The following is a 16978-nucleotide window of genomic DNA, read 5'->3' as shown; positions in this document are numbered from 1 at the left end:
ATGGGCAAATAGGAAACCCAAATCACTGCTCTTCCTTGCAAAATACAAAATGCATGTATTGCTGACTGTTTATTAGGGGTATTGTCCATTGACCCCCCCCCCCCCCAGATCTCAAGATAAATGGAAAAGACAGAACTATTTTCACCACGACTATAGGCAGAAATAATCCATCTGAATGATTATGCAGAGCAGACACCTGCTTTAATGTGACAGCACGATGATGTCCATATCACTGCTAGATTGATGGCTAACAGATAGGATGATCGCACAAAATGTCACCCGCACCTTGGGGTTTCCAGTAAAACTTTCCTCCCGAGAATACACGACATCTCCTGGGTGGAAAGCATTTTAGGATACGTGTAGTAGATGCGCGAAGGAACCTCCGGTGGCCACCTCCGTGCTTCACGGCTGCTCAGACTTTACACAGGAAACTCCTTTGAGGGATCTGCTGTTAAAAATTGCAGAGTGACCTTTCGAGCTCCACGCTGAGCTCAGTGGACGACCAGACAGCAATGACAAATGAGCAGGACAAAAAAAGACCAAACATGTACCTGGTGTCACTTCTGTAACATTTCTAAGAGTATTAATTCCTTTCTACAGGCAGAGAACATCAGACGTACGTAGCCTGCAGTATGGTAGAAGATAACGTTCTTCATACAACAGTAGCTCTACATTATAGATGCAGTTATGGACATTACAGTCACTTTTGTCAGTCTGGCAAAGGAATCCATGTGACATATGATGTGACATTTGATGAGGAAAGATGAAAGGAATCTTCCTAGGCACCTGATGGCAAGAACAACGTGAAAAGTTCTAAGATGGGGAACGATCTCTCTTTGGAAGAATTGATGCTGGTTGGATAACTGGATTTGTCACATGACTTCATGCCACCCTAGGAGTCCCCTCCCCCATCTTTTATACAATTTTCACAATTTGACTAAACCCAGAATTATTAGTACAACTTGTCAAGCATGGTAAACAAATTATATGAGTACTGCATGTTGCTAATTTTAACCATCAGTATGTCCGAAAGGCCTCAGAAAAGAAGTTAAAGAAGAGTTAAATATGGTAAACAAACTCTGAGTCTATCTTAGCTACTTACCTTAAATCGCACGTCCATATGTCATGAGGGCATAAGAGAAGAAGTGTTCCTGGACACATGGGAGGCTGTAGGGTGACCACCTAAACCATGTCAGGAGGGACACTATGAGCTACAACAGGATTTGTAAACCACCATTTCATACATTTCAATTAAAAGGAGCAGGATTTCACTTAAGCACTGGGTTCTTGCCGTATGCTGATTGGTCAGTCTCCTATAATCATGCATATGTGTCAGTAATGTTAATGCGAAACAGCTGGATGAGTCTTTCAATCTAGGAACTAACCAAACATTTTAGCAGAGCACAGAACCCTTTCAGCTTTAAAGTAGTTTGTAAAAGCTGAAGTAGCTCATAGTGTCCCTCCTGACATGGATTAGGTGGTCACCCTAGGAGGCTGTAATACTGACATCAGGGCTTCAGGACACTGTCACTGATCTTATTGATTAAGGTGCACATGAGCATGCTGACTGTTCAGTATTGGGCTCGTGACATTTCAGGATCCCTTGGAATTGAATGGTGCTCTATGACACATTTGAGATGGACCAACCCCTACATTATCTCGAGGATTATTTACAGATGGATTAAGAATGAGCCACTAGCTCAAGCCTTGATGACTGAAGTACTTACTGCCTTTTTAGAGACAGAAGCAAACTGAGGTCATTTTTTATTTGTTTAATTTGATGAGAAAGTCAAGTTAGAACCATTGTAATCATGCTGAACATCCTGAAAGGCAAATGCTTGATATTTCACACGTTTGATAAATTTGGGTTCTGTAGGCTAGATAAAGCATAATCTATATAAAGGATGAAATGTAACACTTTACTTGAGGGGGTACAAATAATGTAGTATTATGCTGTTATTTATTAGTATTAATTAACCACAAACTAAGTCTTTGTTACATAGTGATCTCATGTTAATTTACCATTAATGAATCATCATGCATGTTTTATCTCAAGCATTTACTATATTTGTTACTATATCTATTAATATTATGTAAACCATTGTGAACTACTCAAGGAACTACTCAAGGAACAAGTCATGAGTGACACAAGTGAGATACTGATTTCATGTTTGTTCATCATTAATGAATCGTGACACATATTTCATCTGAAGAAGCAACTATACTTTTTCGGGATTTGTTCATGATTTGTACTTCATTAGTAAGTTTACCCAAGAGTTATTACTAAATATTTCTGCCCCGTCAAGTACAGTATAACGTTACAAGATGAGAAGTGTGAGCAATATGGCATACTCAGTATCAGCTGACTTTGCATTAATCACACACAATGACATCAATGACTTGCTTTTTATTGCCTTACCTGAGATATTTTATTGCCTTACCTTTGTTGATTTGGTGACAAAGGTAACTGATAAATGACACACCTTTTCCCTCTTATTTTGTATTCCTTTCACTGTCATATTTACTTTGTCAGAAGACAAATTTACCCCCCCCCCCACACACACACATTTAAATATAGACTAATAATGCAAAGTCAGTGCCAGATTTCTGACTGACACTGATGATATAAGTCGTCCTCAGATGATGAATCAGAAAGATTCATTTCACATGCAAATTGCCCTTGTCATTTTCATCCCCTGATCCATGGTGTCCACCCCCCGTGCACCAACCGGAAGGTTCTGTGTGTTTGCTGTGAATCTTAATGTAGGCTTGTGCTTCTACTCCGAGGCTGTTAGCTTCAAACAACGAACAGAGTAGTGAGACCCCTTTCCATTCTTCAATGTGGGTCAATTGAGTTTAACCTACAAATTCGCAATCATTTTAAGTAAGGGAAATGTGATTTACCATCACTGCTATGAGTACTGATAAAAAAACATTACAAAGCAAAACAAATTCAACAAACTAGACCTTTGACTGCCAATAAACACACTGCTATTGACTTTGCATCTAATCAAATAAAGACCTGCCTGGGAACAAGTATATTTCATATAAAAAGGATTAAAATGGGCCTTGTGTTTCTGATGCTTCTATGTTGCATCAGTGTAGAAATACTTGTTTTGATCTAACAAACTACACACACATTTTCAGACTTAGTTCACTTTGAATACCATTCTGCTTACTCTATGAAAAAATACTAATAACTATTTACCTTAGGGGGTGAACAGTCCATTCAATAAACAAAGAAATTAATGGGTAGGACATGAAACAATATCTTGTCATGGTTTCCTCAGTAACGGTCTCTATTTTCTCAAACCTCCTTCCGACAACATATTCAGTACAGGGTCATGGAAAGTTTGGAGTAAATGCGGGACTGCACATGCACATAAGGCAGGGGGGGCACTCTGCTCTGGATAATCCAAGGCACACATACACCCACATAAAATGGGAGACTTAGGAGATTCCATTTTTCTTAACTGCATGTCTTTGGACTGAACCCAGGATTGAATCAGAGGTGTGAGACAGCACTACCTACTGAACCACTGTGCCTTCCCAAATATGACAGTGCTCAATGAATATACATTTACCCTTTGTATACAAGAATTTAAATAAGCCATTCCTCAGACTTTGAAGATAGTAAACAAGTGCTTTTTGGCTGATTCCACCTCTGACTAGCATTTCTTCAGAGCAAGCATGTACTAGTCCAAGTACTGGAGTCCACACAAATGAACAAAGAACAGAGACAGTCCCCATGGGAACTCAAAGCGAAGAGACATCAAAGATCCTTATCTATCACAGAAAAGAGCCTAGTTCTTTGATATTTTGCTGGTATTATGTCTGTACACTGTGAGTCATATCTTCCTCTCTTTTAGTGGACAAGTTGTTGACAGATTAGGTCACTATTTTCATTCATTTGATTGATGCTGCACTTCATTTAATTGTTAGTTATCTGTGGATAAATTGGACTGGGTTTTGGGAAGCCCTGTATTATCCATTTGCAAGGAAAACAAAGAGAGGATTACTCAATGTACAAATAAACATACGTAAGCGTAGAAAGTGTGTGTACAGAATGAATGGATGAATGAATGGTCAAATTGAAGATCATCATGGACATTATGAGTCATCAACATGACTATTTGCAACCCAATGTCACAGCTAATTGTTTACATACTTCACCAAAATGCTCCATAACCTGAATAAGGAACATCTGAAGAAAACAAAGAAACTGTAGTGTTTTTATCTACAATTAATCGGGGTTTTTGCATCTGGCTGTACATGCACCCATTTACTTTTGACTACACACTAGCCTTTCATGCTTCATGTCTAATATCACATCCTGCACTGATACATTAGACTTCTTCTGTAAACAACTTCTACTTATAAAGTTCCATACAACTCATACTGCATACAGTATGAGTTGCTACCTTCCTGATGCCCTCTATCATTCCCATAATACTTACATACATACATACATACATACATACATACATACATGAATACTTCTTCACGGGTGCTTTTATCCAGATTCCAGTCCACAAAAAAGTGGAAACACCAGTATTGATTTGTTTCGAAGGTAATGTTTCTGGACAGGTTAATTTAACTAGTTGACCGAATTGTCTGGGCTGATGAGTAGATTATGAGGTTAATGTAAGACTTACCACCAGTGTGGCTGGCAGTCGCTGTACATTCTATCTCTCACATGACCTTGATGGACACTGTGGGTCAGCATAGCAATATATAGCAAGACCATTGTCAGCAAATGATGCTTCGCTAATGTTACGACACTCAATCTTGGGAAGGGAGCACTGCACTGACCCATGAAGGACACTCTCACGGGAAGTAAAGCTCTATTTCGGCCGCTTCGGGAGGTGCACTAACTGGAGCTGGTGGAAACAGCTCAGGTGATATTTCCTGGAATTGACCCAATGTCCTCTGTATGCTTGGTCTTATAATTGGAACTCGGCGCGTTCGCCTGCGCAATGTACCTTCTCCACATCTCCTACAGCCGTGACAAGACTTCTTACGAATTTTCTCCCTGGAGCAGAATAGTGTCTATGTAGCATGAGAACCGAAAATAACCAGGTAAAAAGTTCCGGACTGTGGCAGAGAGGCAGCTAAATTGTGGCAGGGCCTGATTTCCAGATGAAGAAAAGTCCTGATGTAGAAAGCAGCTTTTCGCTTTGCCTCACAATGTCAACCTTACCTAGAGGCATTATAAACACAGTTATTGGAGAAATATGGCTCCTCATTACCTACAGAACAACTTCCCTAATGGGACGTCTGTCACACACAAACACATTAAACATTCGTATCTTTGTGGGGACTCTGTTCATAACTTTAATGCTAACAATGACGACTACCCAGCGTAACCTTAACCATAAGTAATCAAACAAAATACAAGACTTTTGGCATTTTTAGTTAATCGATTGCATTCACAGATTTTTGTAAAATTGAGTTTCCCCATGTGAGCACCAAAAAAAATGTACCTTCAATACAGTATATACATGACCCCAAAGACATACACGCTACAGACACAAACATATCTGAACATCATGCAAATATAAACGTGGATATGGTGCATGCATCACATGCAATTTCTATGTGCTTGCTCAGTGTAAACTATGAACTAGTTTGAGTGCATGCTACTGTATATGACATGTTATTTAGACATGATGATGTGTAATGAGGCCCTATTTGTAACATCCTGATGCAGCATCTCTTAAATTATTCAAACTTTTTAAACTTCCATCATATTTTTGCAAGTGCGCAGACAATTTGACCACCCTGCTGAGAAAGCAGTATTTAGTGCTATATTTGCAATAGTCTGACTTATTTTTAAACGGCTCCCAGAATGAGCTCACCGACTTTGTAAGAGTTTGACAAAACACTTTTAATGAGGCATTAAACCGGCAAGGCCACCACCTTGCCATCATATCTGAGTGGACATGTCAGGAACGGTCACATTCTTTTCAGTTAACAAATTACATTGGCCACCAGTGGAAGGGAAACTCCTCTTTGTTACGCTTCTGTTGAATTTATGTCCATCTAGTTAGTTTTTTGACTACAGTCACAGATTTTTATGAAATATTCTATGCTTTCATGGGGCCCAAGATCTTCAGCAATACTCCTGTCCTTAATGTGACATATACATGCCCATGTGTGCGCGTGCACATACCACACACACACACATGTGTGCACATACGACGCACACACACGTGCACATACAACACGCACACACACATTCACATACAATGCACATGCATGTGCATATGCGGCATACACATACAATGCACATACAATGCACATACAACGCGCACACATGTGCACATACAATGCACACACACACGTGCACATACAGCGCACACACATAACGCACACATGCACATACAATGCACACACGTGCACATACAACGCACACACACATACAATGCACATACAATGCACACACGTGCACATACAACGCACACACACATACAATGCACATACAACACACACATGCACACATACAACGGACACACAATGCACACGCACACACAGTCACATGCATAGACACACGCACATACAATGCACACACAGTCACATGCACAGACACACGCTCACACGCACATACAACGCACACACACATACAATGCACATACAATGCACACACGTGCACATACAACGCACACACACATACAATGCACATACAACACACACACATGCACACATACAACGGACACACAATGCACATGCACACACAGTCACATGCATAGACACACGCACATACAATGCACACACAGTCACATACACAGACACACGCTCACACGCACATACAACGCACACACAACATGCATACATATGTGCACACACAGACTCATGCACACACACACACAATGCGCACACATGCGCAAACACAACACACACACATATACAATCTGTTTATTATTTCCCACAGACTCAGACCATGACGGGCCTAAATAAACTGTATTCTTCACTAGTGTCATCACTGATTGTGGCGATAGTTTTTTTTTTTATGCTAAAATTTGAGGTCCCAGCCATTCCAGAGAAACCACAGGTACTGCGTATCTTGTGCGTATCTTTCCAGACACAAATGCTGATTTCCCGCACCGATCCGTATAAATCAAACAGCACCCCCCACACTCGGTCTTGTCAATATCCATGTGTGCAGAAACCACACCGCAAACAGAAAGGAGAAGAGTGCTTTGAAAACACCAAGCATTTTATCTGCAGTTGAGTTAAATGTTTGTGCTTGTGCTTGAATTTCGGTAACTTTATGGTATTAATTAAGCAAGCAAAATATTAAAAATAAAAAAAGATTATTGTAAGAAGGATCAAAAGCATACAGCACATGCAGAAATTATGTTTCTATTGGAAACCATCAAAAAAAGCCTTCAAAATAAATTAAATGGTTTATATTCCCAAAGCGATATACCATTAAATGTTTTCCTGTAAGGCATAATAATCAATAAAATGGAATGTAATTCATTCAATGGGCTCCACTCTCTGAGGAGCAAGAACACGCAAATACATGTTCAAATAAATTAACCAGTACATCAATTCCCTTTTAAAATGCTCCTGGTCCTTTATTAACCCTCGGCAAACTGTTCAGTCTAAATCCCTTCTGCCTCTTTGGCACAGTCCACATGCAGACCACACGCAGTCCACATGCAGACCACATGCAGTCCACATGCACACCACATGCAGTCCACATGCACACCACACGCAGTCCACATGCAGACCACATGCAGTCTACATTTTTGCTCCCTCGAGGGGGTCTGGGGGTCCCTGAGGACCAGCTTGGGAAACATTGTCCTACAGGAGGAAGACCATCTGTTTTTTGTAAAATGTCTAGTGAGTGGGAGCCCTCCAGTGGCGTGCTGTGCTGTCCAGGGTCTGTCTGTGCTGCCTGCAACTAAGATTAATGGTCAGAAGATGCTTGGTTTGGGAAATGTGTCATATGGAAATGGTTTTATAATCTCAATGCCGTATTTGAACTCAGAACACGTTACGTTAAGTTAAAGTCCCAAATCCAGAATTATTTATCTTAATATTTGTGTTTCTTAATTTGCTTCAAAGATTTGACAGTGAAATTTTTGCATTATCTCTTTGTATAAATATTACAATTAACACAACAAATGTGAAACACAAGCTTTTAGTGACTCTAACCATGATAACCAGTTGGAAGATGGATGGATCACTTTTACTCCATTTCATCCAAAGAAGGTCACATTTAGGTTCTAAGCTGTTTCCAGCTGCACAGCCTCTTTTAAAGGAAATTTTTTGCTTAGTTCAGCGGGGCGTTAAAGGACCTAGACGATCAGAATGGCTTAGCTATGTGTTTAAGCGCTATTCAAATTACCACTTAAGTCAGGAGAAAACCCATATTAGAATAGCTTAAATGGAGAACAACGCTGCCACCCTGTGTAACACTACTTGGCTGATTTTATGATAAAACTATATAAAGTACATTTAAGTCCGACATATTTTGCCATTTTCTTTATCAAGCTAGTTTTTGGCACCATCTAGTGGCACAGAATATGTGCCGTCTGTGTTCATAAATACTGTCGCGTATGGCTGTGGGACAGGTTTACGTCCTGAGAAATAACACAATTCTGGGTTTACGGTTCGGACTGAAACACATTGCGACACAGTAGGTACGCACATGGCTGCAAATTTACATTTATTAGTATGAGTAGTGCAAACAAACAAAAATTGGTCAACCCTTACAAAAAAAAAATCCCGAGATTGTCCCAGGGCAAGAAACGTACAACCGTGATGCGTGATGTACAAATTTTTATTGTACATTTCCCATGTACCCATGGATCCGAGTGCCAAACAACACAGATGCTACATAGTAAGCGAATGCTATACTCACGGCATTCAGGTGTCGACGACATGCTAGCAACCAGTTGCTTCGAAATAAAAATCGATATATTCCGCTTTTCCAGAATCTAACACATAACGTAGTGTCAAATATTTTTTTTTTGTTTGTAAAGGCTTTAGTAAAAAAATGTTTAACAATCATTAAATAAAAAGATAAATGGTTATTGACATTAAGTGCCGGAGCTGATGCAAATATGAACAATTTGATTTTATATTAAGGCTTGCTTGAGCTATTTAATGTGTTATTCTGAAGTTGGGTTTAAACTCGTGCTGGTCATCACTCATGCTGGGCCTTTTTTACACTTGTTTGCACTAAACGCATCTGCAGCTCCTTTCTGATGAGTGGCGTCCAGGTTGCACTTAATGTGCTGAATGGTTACTGGGGGGGAAAAAAACTTCTCGTGATTGAGAGATCAATGCAACTGATCTTAATCGTGAATTTTTAGGCGTGATCGTACAATGAATAGGCCTACCTTTACAAGCATGTTCAGTGTTCAAAACCAGAGAACCACGTGGACATAAATGACAAGTAGATGTAAAAAAAAAAAAGATAAAAGAACTCATTCAAGGCATCAGAATGGTATTCTTTGGAAAATGGCCAACAAAAATGAACTTGAAATCAGCTTTAAATACCAAGTTAAAATGATTCCATTTCTAGACTGTGACATGTTTTGACAGGTTTGGATTTCATATTACACAGTACTCAGCTCCACCTAAGCCTGTCTGAATCTTATTCTCGACCTCAGGTTAACAAGCCCACACATCGCAGCCATTAAGAGGTAAGAGGGCTGCACAAAGCCAAAGCCAGTTCATTTCTACACAGCGTATGCAAAAATTAAGGTTCAGGGTACGGCAGAAACGAGGACCTTACTCAACGAATGACGTGCAGGTCTGTGACAAACCACACATCTACGCACAGTAAGTCAAAATGTTCCATCAGAAGCAAACCCAACCTAGGGGACAAGGCACAAAATAGACTGCATCTCATTGGCCACACGAGAGAGGGCATAACGGGATCTGCAGCATGAAATAAGCAGCACATTTAGAAAATAAAATATTATGCACACATATTTATCTTTTTTGTGATAAAATTTAAACATTTCCAGCTACTCAAAGACATTTGATTTTTCAAAATGAGACACAAGATCCTAATAACGTTTAAATATCGTCACGGACCTCTGCTTTTCATGGCATTATTTAAATCCGCCTTAAGATATGTAGTCAACATGGTGACCACCATTCCGGTAAAATTCTCTAGTGGCTATGAACAAAGGTTAAATAATATAGAAAATGCTTTTTGTTCTTGGCGGCAAATGTATCCTTTGAATCATAACAAGCATACAGTATATTGAATTGCTTTATATACTGGATGCAGCTTGTTCTAAATACAAAATTCTGTGTTAAAATAACTACATACTCTGCTTACCATCCAATGACAGTACTCAACATTGCACTGAAAACATGAATATTTTTAATAAAACAAAATGAGCTTGTGTCAGCAAAAAATAATTAAAAAAAAGGTTTTGGGTGATTTGATCATGTTTGCATGTATTCAAGAAACTGTGAAATACAGAGAAATTAGTAGTGGCAATGAAGTAAAATCCCTTCTACAATTTGATGGCCTGTAGGTCTGTTTTTGTGGGTGCTTGAGCAAAATACGTACAAATATACTATGGCATGCTGTAGATAGTATAGAATATATCTAATTTGCTTTTAAAACAAATCTGAAATAATTAAATCAGATTTTAAAAACTCTATGAGATGCTCCTTGGTTTCATATTACTATTGGCTTATAAATATTACATGTATAAAAAAAAAACTCTGACGTAAAATATAGATATTTTTCCTTGTGGAGAATTCTTACTAAATTGCACTCTTAACTCAGTTTAAATTAAACTGTCATGTGACATGCTAAATAAGGCTTTTCATTCATGAAAAAAAACAAAACTGCTAAAATTCCACCATCCTCCATCGATTCTACGTCCTCAGTTCAGTACAATGTGTGGGTCAAGTGAAAACCATGTGATCTTTCAATTATTTTCAGTTACAGTGGTGCCTATATACAGTATGTGTTAGCTTATATAGTTAAGCATCTTGTAAATTATTATGCTTAGTGTTCATTATATAAAAATGGCTTCAGAAGGTCTTGAATTATGTCATCTGCAATACTTGCTAAGCAGTAGGCTTTTTTCCTAAGGATTTCACTGCTTGACCACGTGAATGCAGTTTGGTCACACGTGTAGCCCCTGTTCCGTAATGGGAAGTGCATTTCCATTAATAACATGCTTTAACTCATGCAGACCAGTCCATGTTCAACTTAATATTCAGGTCCTAACAGGTTTCTTAGCATTATGACATGACAGAGCTCTATTGCCAGACAGCTTAACCATACCACAGATCTGGACAATACTGAAGAATTCTGGGAAACTGTATAGATTTGGTGTGTGTAATCAAATATTTTCTCTGGGTAATTTTACTGGTATTATGTGTTGTGCATATATGTGGATGTCCTGCCCCTTTCAGTACAGATTTTTTTTTTCTGTCCCAAGATCACAACACAGTCTGACAGAGGAAAATACAGATTCATTTCTATGTTCCTGATCAAAATGATAAACAGTGGCAAGATGTCCCACGAAAGTAGAACAAAAGTCTGAGTTGAGTAAACGGCTGCCATCCAGACGAAGGACCCGCGACGTGCCCGGCCTTTAACAGCAGTAAACGTGGCCTTGGCTTCTCACCAGCTGTTCCCAGAAGCTGTCAAACACAAGGACGTGTGTCCCCTCATTCTCCAGGCGAACGAGCACCTCCTGGAGTGGTCGACCCAGCGTGCTTCAGAGCTGGTTCACCGCCATTGGCCTACTTTGTGCCGGACCACCCCCTATCTGAGTAACCCCCCTCCCCAGGCCCCGAGAGCGGCGAGTGGACACACGGCGTGCAGAGGTCGGAGTCGGTGTCCGATTCGCCCTCTGCGATGTAGGGCCGCACTTTGGCACACATGCTGCCAAAATAGCTGCTGCTGATGAAGTCCAGGTTCTCCCGGGACTGGGAGATGCTGAAACCACTGAAAGACCTCTCCAGTTCCTCGTGGTCCACGGAGGGAATGGAGATGGACGTGTCGCTCTTCTTCAGCCTGATGCCCTGATTCCTGTCCTCCGGCACGTACCGGCCGATCCCACTGTGGCTGCTGGAGGAGCGATCATGGACGGGAGGGGGGGGGATGCGCACCAGGGAAGGATCCCCTATGGGGGAGGCGATCAGGCTTAGCCGATAGCACTCACTGATCGGGTGCTGCTGCCAGGAGGTGGACGGGGGACAGTGGCTCTGGGGGGCCACAGATGTAGGAGGGGGGTCAAAATTCTTCTGCCCGGTGGTGCTTATGGAGCGGATGATCTTGTTGATGGAGTTGCTTTTCTCCATCTGCTCCCTGCTATCCACAGGGCTGTGGTACGGAGGAGCCGGATCAGGCTCCTTAGATCCAAAATAAGCGTCCGTCTCCGACTGGGGGATACCCAATCTCTGGATGTAAATGTTTACCAAGAAGTCCAGCTTCCTCTCCATGGACACCACCTAATGGAAACAAAGAGCTTTTGGTCCCCAAATCTGAATTTAAAAAACCCAAGTACCTTAAAGCACCTCCTTACCTGTTTCTCTACCTTCCCCAGACGTCCCATCATGCTCGGGTCCTCTGATACCTCGCCCTCCGTGGCACCTTTTGGTCGATCCTTATCTGTCATTTGACCACCTCTGCCAACTATTTGGTCAACTCTACCAACCAGAAGAAAACAACAGCTGGACTGACGTCCAAGGCTTTTCCTAGGAACACGTGCCCCCAAATACAGACACAACTCTGTTGAAAGTCAAAAATCTTGTACTTCCACCTTTAAAAAAGGATACAAATTATACAGATACATACACCTGACATCTGAAAATATGAAAGATTTAAATGGGGTTATAATAAGTAAGATTAGAAAGATTTTTCTCCATTTGTAAGACTGGTGATATATAAACGATATATAAAGTGCATTTTCTTTTCAAAAGACTGCAGTTATAACCAATAACCTTTATATATGTCACCTAGGCTACAGCCTATTACTGAAAAATATTTTGACACTTGTTCTGTTTGATGTGCCATGTAATCTCCTTCTACGATTAGTCATGGCTAAATGCCCAAAAAAAAAAAGAAAGATCAATGGAACAGTTCGGCACAAGTTTTAGAAGCACATTCACTATTTGGTGCACCATTAGGCGCAGGGAAATGACACAGTGGAGAAATTCCCTGCAGCTACTGCTTGGTTATATGACCCTATATCACGAGGAGCTGAGTGCAGGCGTGCAGGGGGGAGTGTGGGACCAGGTCCTCTTGAAGACAGTTGTCATTGGTCAAGCTTGTGAGCATTGAGCATGAAAGCGTGATGAAGCACGTGCAACATGAAGACACTGAAGACACAGATGGAAATGGGCGGACAATCTGCAGCTCCTTAGAGAAGCTGAACCTGCCATTCTCTAACCAGACCAGGGTCCGGGAACAAAAAAGCGTTTTACCAACCAGTGGCTCATCGCAGGGCAACGTCCTGGTGAACTACACGAGAAACATACTGGTCTACGACTGCCAGGCAGCAGCCGACACTCCGGACCGCGGGCAGACGCCCCACTCGTGCCTGCGTGAAACAGCTGGGACGATCTGCGTGATCAGGCGTGTGGTGCAAATGGAACGGGGTTGGGGGGGTGGGGGGGTGGGGATGTGCCATTGTGACACGTGCGATTCTCCTCATGCGTCACCATGCCAACATGCAGCACACTCTGGAAAGATTCCATCTGACACATTCGGTCAAGCTGACGTCTCGTCTATTACGGAGGAGTCTTCTGTGCATCAATCACAGGCATACAAGCTTAACCCTTTTTTTTTTTTTTTGCTGGGCTACATGTCCGGACATCTTTAGTCCTTCATGTAGGCATCTGAAACCCTGACACACCGCTGGGTTTTCATCGACTGAAGGATGTCGGTGTACACTGAATGGAAGCACGACCTCCAGCTCTACCGTTACACATCGTACCTCTTTTTTGATATTCCTGTGCAGAAAAAATAATGTCACAGGTCATCTGCAAAAACTGCATGATTCACTTTAAAATACTTTTCAATTATTGTATAACTAATTCTAATAAAAATATGCTAATTATAACTAATAGGTACTGACAGATGTTTGAGTCAAATTTTTTTCATTAAATACTAAAGAACTTTTTTTCACCGCTAAGATGACCGCTAAGATGGCTTCTCCTGCTCTGGGTTCTGGTACCGATGGGTTCTGGTACCGATGCACTGCCATGTAGCCCCAATCAAAAAAGGTTGGTATCACTTCTGACCAACAGAAAGAATGAAACTATCTGACAAGAGAGATGCATTCTGGTGAGGCCTAACCTATTAGGGGATAGGGTTGAATCTTTAGGTCCCTTGGTTGCATACTTCTTATGGCTGGGAGTTGAGGGTGCAGGGGGACCCAGAATGATATCTATCCTGGCAAGGTAAATAGAGAAGACACCAGCACAATGCCCCATGAAGGCAAACATGACAGCTGAATAGACGCACAAAGATATGAACCAAACAAAAATGGAAATAGGTGAAAATATATTCCATAGACACATCGTACAATGTAAATGGAAAGATCACTGGCCTTTCTCATTGCATTGTAATTTCAGTATTATGCTTTTGAAGCACATACATTTTATGTGGGGTATAGTTCTTCTCCCCCCCCCCCACTCCCCCCACACTCACATATACCCCTGTTATGAATGCCTCCTAAGTTTTTATGGTTCACATCAGTGACTCTCAGTTGGAATATATTTATGATTATGTGTATCTACTTGTGAACTCAAAATATATATTTAGTATTTACTGGGTGGAAAGGCGGCCCCCTTGGATGAAAGAGGAGGAGCCAAATTAAATGCTGAATGATGACTCCCATTTTGGACAGGCTTGGTTCCCCACTACGGGAGACTTTCAGATGGCCACTGCAACTTCTAAAACAATGGTTAATCAGATGTTGTCAGAAGACATGGGTGCCTGATCAGGAGAAAATGAATGCACACTGATCTGTCCCATCATGCTTGCCGTAGACAGTCAATGAAAGGTGTCAATAGATACGTGAGCCCCCTCTGTTCAGCCTGGCTTCTAAGCTGAACTGTTTCAGAGATGTTGCAGATGTTGCACTGTAGGGTGGGTGCAGCAAGGAGACCATGTAGGTGTCTGAAACCCTGAGACACCGCTGGGTTTTCATCGACTGAAGGACTGGACCCAAGGAGACAGTGGATTATTGCGTCCTTCCTAACAACACACTTTAGGTGGAGAAGAAAGTGGTCAGTAGGAATCTAGGGAACTGGTTTCACATCTTGCCTGGACTGGAGGCTTTTAATCCGCGACAACATGTCCAGGTGGCCTGCTGAATATTGCTCTATGACGTCCATAACGTCATAAGGCCTCAGACTCTCCTTGAACTTCCTCTTGGAGACCATGAATCTCATAATGCTGAGAAGGAGAAGTTGAACACATGAGCACCTTTTACACAATAAAACAAGTCAAAGACGTGGAGTTCATCTTTCGCTCTCAAATCCCACATTTTACACCTTGTACTCCAGTTTCATAATACTGGTTCGTCCATTTTCAGAGTAGACCTTTGATGGCCTTTACACATATAACTGTCTCTAACGTATTCTTCTTCGGACCTCGCAAAACGAGATAATCAGTCAACAGAAGTGGGAAGTATTACATGATTTACTTGCTAATCACAGTTTACCACCGCTAATTCAAATTACTTCAAAGGGCTGTATTTTCCAACATGTCAAGTTTCTGCTTTCATCCTGAGAATTGCTCTCTTATCTATTGAATGGATTTGAGTCCCTGTATTTGTACTGTTTATTTAAGCAAGCACAGGGGTTTGAGCTGAGTGATTTAAATAAGAGCGGAAACAAGAACCGCCAACAAGGACTAAAACTGGTCTTGGCGACGCCAACGAGAGTGCATACAGGCTTACCACACAGCCCTTATGGTGACTTTCAACCCTGGTGTTAGCTCCTGTGTGACAAATTCACAGTGGCAGCTTTTATTGTCATCCATGATGTCCTCTCCAGGAAGGCTGGCCTCTGCAAAACAAAACAGACACGTCAGAAGCCCACAAGCCCAGTGGCACTGGGGACACTCACCTGCAACCTCTTAACCTCTGCACATTCAGTCTATGTCTTTGCATGAAACCAAGCAAGGTCAAGACAAGGGCATTTACTTGCAGTCCCCAGCAACTGGGCGAGCGATTAGTCAGATGGGGTTTGCGAGCGGGATGCAGGGGTTGCTTAATGACTGTGATTGTTGCGTTCAGCGGCTGCTGATGTCAGCAAGTCCCAGTGCAGGACATGGTGCTGGGGGGGGTGGGGGTGGCGATGACGCCATTTCAGAGGTTAAGGGGTCACCTGTTCACTGTGGCCCAAAGCTGCAAAGACATTCCATGACACAGCCATGGTGCTCTGTGATCAGCTTGGTGGACCATCGCCAATCCAAGCCAGGAGAGGCGTGGCCAGCACCAAGGGCTAGGCCTCGGCCGTCACCTGCATACCTGTCGTGTGGTGCTTTATATACGCAATCTGCATTTGGGGTCTCTGAGCACAAGCGCAGAGGAAACAAGCACAGTGGGAATGGAACTTCTGACAAAAGGGGTGAGTCATTATCTACTGCAGATTACCCATATAAAAGCAGCAAGGCCACTGCAGGGAGAAACATGGGTAAGTTAGCAAGCTGACAATGCAATTGGAAAACAAAGGAATACGCCCAATAGACAGCGACTGCCAGAGAGAAGGCCTCTGAGGAGATCTCTGCTGTGGGCCTGTACTGCAAATGCTTCTTCACAGCGGAGCTACAGGGAGCCGTTTGGTCCATGTAGAACATGCCAGTTCAATTGGTCAAACCAGCATAAAAAAAACACTGTAGGATTTTCATGACTTATTTATAGTTTATTGTAATCGTAGAACAATGGCTCCTTCGTTTACCTTCAGTATGGGAGATTTAGGACATCGGAGACAAAAGGCTGAGATGTCAGTGCAGGTTTAGTGGGCAGAA

General features: G+C 41.8%; 1 protein-coding gene across 11 annotated transcripts in view; it reads right to left on the bottom strand.

The window, feature by feature from the left end:
• Window positions 1–8662: 8662 nt before the first annotated feature.
• LOC111855832 (potassium voltage-gated channel subfamily KQT member 2-like) overlaps window positions 8663–16978 on the bottom strand; it is a 40428-nt gene continuing 32112 nt past the window's right edge. For 7 of the 11 annotated variants that reach the window (XM_023835277.2, XM_023835278.2, XM_023835281.2 and 4 more), the window contains 5 exons: window positions 15906–16014; window positions 15269–15400; window positions 14297–14392; window positions 12522–12645; window positions 8663–12447 (listed from right to left, as the gene is read on the bottom strand). In XM_023835277.2, coding sequence (XP_023691045.1) covers window positions 11737–12447; window positions 12522–12645; window positions 14297–14392; window positions 15269–15400; window positions 15906–16014 — 1172 coding nt within the window. In that variant the 3' untranslated portion in view covers window positions 8663–11736. The remainder of the gene's footprint in view (window positions 12448–12521; window positions 12646–14296; window positions 14393–15268; window positions 15401–15905; window positions 16015–16978) is intronic. The other 4 variants (XM_023835284.2, XM_023835286.2, XM_023835287.2 and 1 more) reach the window with 1 other exon arrangement.

The sequence above is a fragment of the Paramormyrops kingsleyae genome, chromosome 6, assembly GCF_048594095.1.
Source record: "Paramormyrops kingsleyae isolate MSU_618 chromosome 6, PKINGS_0.4, whole genome shotgun sequence".
Taxonomy (NCBI): Eukaryota; Metazoa; Chordata; class Actinopteri; order Osteoglossiformes; family Mormyridae; genus Paramormyrops; species Paramormyrops kingsleyae.
The sequence above is the reverse complement of the archived record's forward strand: the minus strand, read 5'-3'. Positions and strand labels throughout refer to the sequence as shown.